The 3,203-nt window shown below is 52.5% G+C and overlaps 1 protein-coding gene across 1 annotated transcript in view; it reads right to left on the bottom strand.

Moving 5' to 3' along the window:
• The window catches only part of Scly (selenocysteine lyase), a 21,909-nt gene that overhangs the window by 8,846 nt on the left and 9,860 nt on the right, over positions 1-3,203 (bottom strand). Inside the window, exons 5-7 of the mRNA XM_050163057.1 lie at positions 2,646-2,773; positions 2,279-2,443; positions 1,222-1,328 (exon numbers count right to left, since the gene is read on the bottom strand). Of these exons, the coding sequence (XP_050019014.1) occupies positions 1,222-1,328; positions 2,279-2,443; positions 2,646-2,773 (400 nt within the window). The remainder of the gene's footprint in view (positions 1-1,221; positions 1,329-2,278; positions 2,444-2,645; positions 2,774-3,203) is intronic.

Consider the following 3,203-nt stretch of genomic DNA (forward strand, 5'->3'; position numbering starts at 1 on the left):
ACTGACCATCTCCTCAGGTGACCCTTTAAGCCCTGTCCTCTGTCTTCTCCTCTGTGGGGAGTTGACCGACATGTATGTCACACCGTTTTTGATGGCTTCAGAGGTCCTCGACGCTCTGTCTTTTTCCTGGTGTCTCCTGTCTATTATTCTCTTTTTCAGTGCAGGTTTCTTTCCTTTTTCTCACTTTCCTGTTGGCAAGTCTGTCCACAAATCCACTCAGGTTGCTGCAGTTTCTGGATGGATCCTCACATGGTGACTTCCATCCGGTTCACGCATTCCAAGTGTGCCCAAGCTTCACTGATCTCAGTGTTTGCTGCCTCACGTCCTTCTCTTGGGTTTGGCACCCACTGATGTTTTCTTCCCTTTGCTTTCAGCTCTTTCTAGTCCTTGGCATGAAACCTGGCCATTTTCACATGTCATGAGGCTTTGCATCTTGGTTAACTTTTCTGCTCTTCCTGGCTCGCTCTGACTCTGCTCTGCAGGGAAAGAACGTGTATCCCAAATGCTGACAGTGGGATGGAGAAGCCACAGCTCTCCCTTGGGCTGTGCTCTCTTGATATCTAAAGAGGATGTGTTCTGTTACTGATGGGTGGAGACTCCAGGGTCTCTTTAGAGTCTCTACTGACACCACTGTGGGACTGTGGATGCCCCAGACAGCCCATGTGGACAGAAGCCCGAATGTCCGTTTGGTGATTGCTGGTGTGGGACAGCACATTGTCCTATGTGGTTGGCCTAGAGCAGGTATTGCCTAGTGTTTCTTCTTGATTGGCTGGCTGGCTGCAGGCTTTAGAGCAAGGCAGTTCTTGCCTTCCCTTACCACTGTTTCCAGGCTGGTTCTGGGTATGAAACACTTGCCAGGGAGCCGCAGTGGCATTGTTTCTGTCTCCCCGTCTTCTTAGACGTTCTAACAAAGGTGGTATTAGCACAGATTTGGGGTTATGCAATGGAGACCCGGGGTTCTCACAAAGGAAAACGGCCCCTTTTGTACCTACTGAGAGAACAACAGAGAGCCGCAGCATGCAGGGAATCCAACACCCTGAAGTAGTTATGAGAGAGGACAACTCCTATCACGTGCTCCGAGTCACCCCGAGAGACTGCAGGACTGAGACCTGCTGCAGAAATCAGTCAGCAGCAATTCTGATTCGGGGTGACAGAAACGGCGAAGAAACGGGACAGTAGTGTGGCCAGCCGGGCAGAAGCTTGTTAGGCTTTCAACCTTACCCTGGCCTGAAATTCCGCTCTTGTCCACCTCCAAACAGCATGGGGTACAGGGGGGTAAGTTTACCGACCCCTCGTACATACAGAGCACCAATCCTGGGACCGTAGAACTGGAAGGGAAAGCCAGTTATTTACTCACTGGGAACTGCTTGGTGACCTGTTCCACTTGTGTCTGCGTGTCAGAGGTTCAGAAGTGTTCAGGAGAGCGCCATCCTGCTGGTTCCTTGTGGCCTGGCTGTCTATCTGCCACCATTGTGGGTATATCAGAGTCACAGGAACCCCCAGGTGCAGGGCAGAGCCCCAGCCTGAGGAAGGGCAGGTGCTGGACTCATGTTCTGGTGTAACGGGATTATGAAGGGAAGGGGCTAGAACAAGAGGTGGCCAAGGGCTTTTCCTACACACGACTCTATGCCCCCCAGTGATATGAGGCAAAGGGTTAAGGGTCACGGTGTCAGGCCAGCTTGTGTGCACCTTTAGGGACCAGCTAAGGACTATGCTGCCAAACAACACACAATGTCTTGCTTCTCGCAGCTGACAGAAAGCCAAGGTCTTTGCTATGACCTTGTCCCTGTACTGTGCCTTCAAGAGCCACTAAGACCAAACCTTCCTGCTGAAAAGCCATAGCTTAACCAAGTCACAGTTTAACCAAGGAAGTCACAGTTTCCTGGCCCCACCTCTTCCATACTGGCAGGGACCTCCACATGGAGAGATGAGCCCCCTGCAACCCGCACTCTCTATGTACCAAACCCACTGCCTTCCAAACCTCCACAGAGCCCGCTATGTCCTCCCTTGGCTCCTCGTGGTTGGAGTGTCCTGCCACCTGTGTCCTGGCTTGCCAGGCGTCATCCTAGCTGTTACTGGTCCCGTCCCACACATGCACAGAAAGTTCTGAGGACAAAGCCCTTCCTGAGTGGTCGTCATGGCATCTCAGCACCCGGTCCTTGACAGGCACCTGGGGCTCCCTAGATGCCCACAGTGACTTAAGCAGGAAGGGACAGCGGGGCTGAGGGCTCCACTCAGCTGTGTTGAGGAGGAGGGCAGGGGGCCCCTGCACACATACCTTGTGCCCCACAATAGTCAGGAAGTCCACACCCAGGTCCTCCACATCCACTCGCCTCTTCCCCAGTGCCTGGGCAGCATCTGTGTGCACGAGGACTCGGGGCAGCCCTGAGGCAACCCGACTCTGGTTCAGGGCCTTAATACGGCGGCTGATCTCAGGGACAGGCTGGAGCGGGAAGAGGCAAGTGGCTGAATGAGCTTATGGTTCTGATTTGATGGGGGCGGAATGAATTACAGGAGCGGCAGGAGGCGGAGTGAAGCCGCAGAACTCAAGGACACGAGAAGAACAGACCGAGTTGAGGCATAGGGAAATCCCATGTCAAGTACCTTCTCCCCGAGGCCTCCTGCAAAGGAAAGGGCTGACTCACCATGATGACGCCAGTCTCGTTGTTAGCCAGCATGATGGTCACGAGGCAAGTGGTGGGGCGGACAGCTGCCAGGACATCCTCAACCTCTGCCTGCCCGCTCACCTTCGACACTGGGACAAAAGTGACCTCTGAGATACAAAACACATACCCTAAGGTTAGCCAGGCAAATAACTCCATAATTACATTTCTTAAAAAAGGAATGTGCTATCCAAGTTCAGAAAATATTAGAAGAGGAATTTCAGGCGCTGCCAATGAGAAACTCAGGTCTCAGGCTGTCCTCACAACTGCGGGGCTCGGGTGGTGAGTAGCTGCAGGAGGCTGGCAGCGCCATGGCAACAGGCAAAATCTTCAGAGGCGCGTTAGCAGACACGCCCAGGCAGACAAATGACAAAAGTTCCACAGAGAATTGGAATAGACTCCAGCCAAACACTGCCCATAGTTAGCCATAGTTAGTGGAGTCTAATAGCTGGCTGTCCCATCGGCAGACAGACACTCTTTTCTTTTCTTTTCTTTTCTTTTCTTTTCTTTTCTTTTCTTTTCTTTTCTTTTCTTTTCTTT

Source organism: Alexandromys fortis, unplaced genomic scaffold (assembly GCF_014885135.2).
Source record: "Alexandromys fortis isolate MF-2015 unplaced genomic scaffold, M_Fortis_MF-2015_v1.1 scaffold_139, whole genome shotgun sequence".
In the NCBI taxonomy this organism is placed as follows: Eukaryota; Metazoa; Chordata; class Mammalia; order Rodentia; family Cricetidae; genus Alexandromys; species Alexandromys fortis.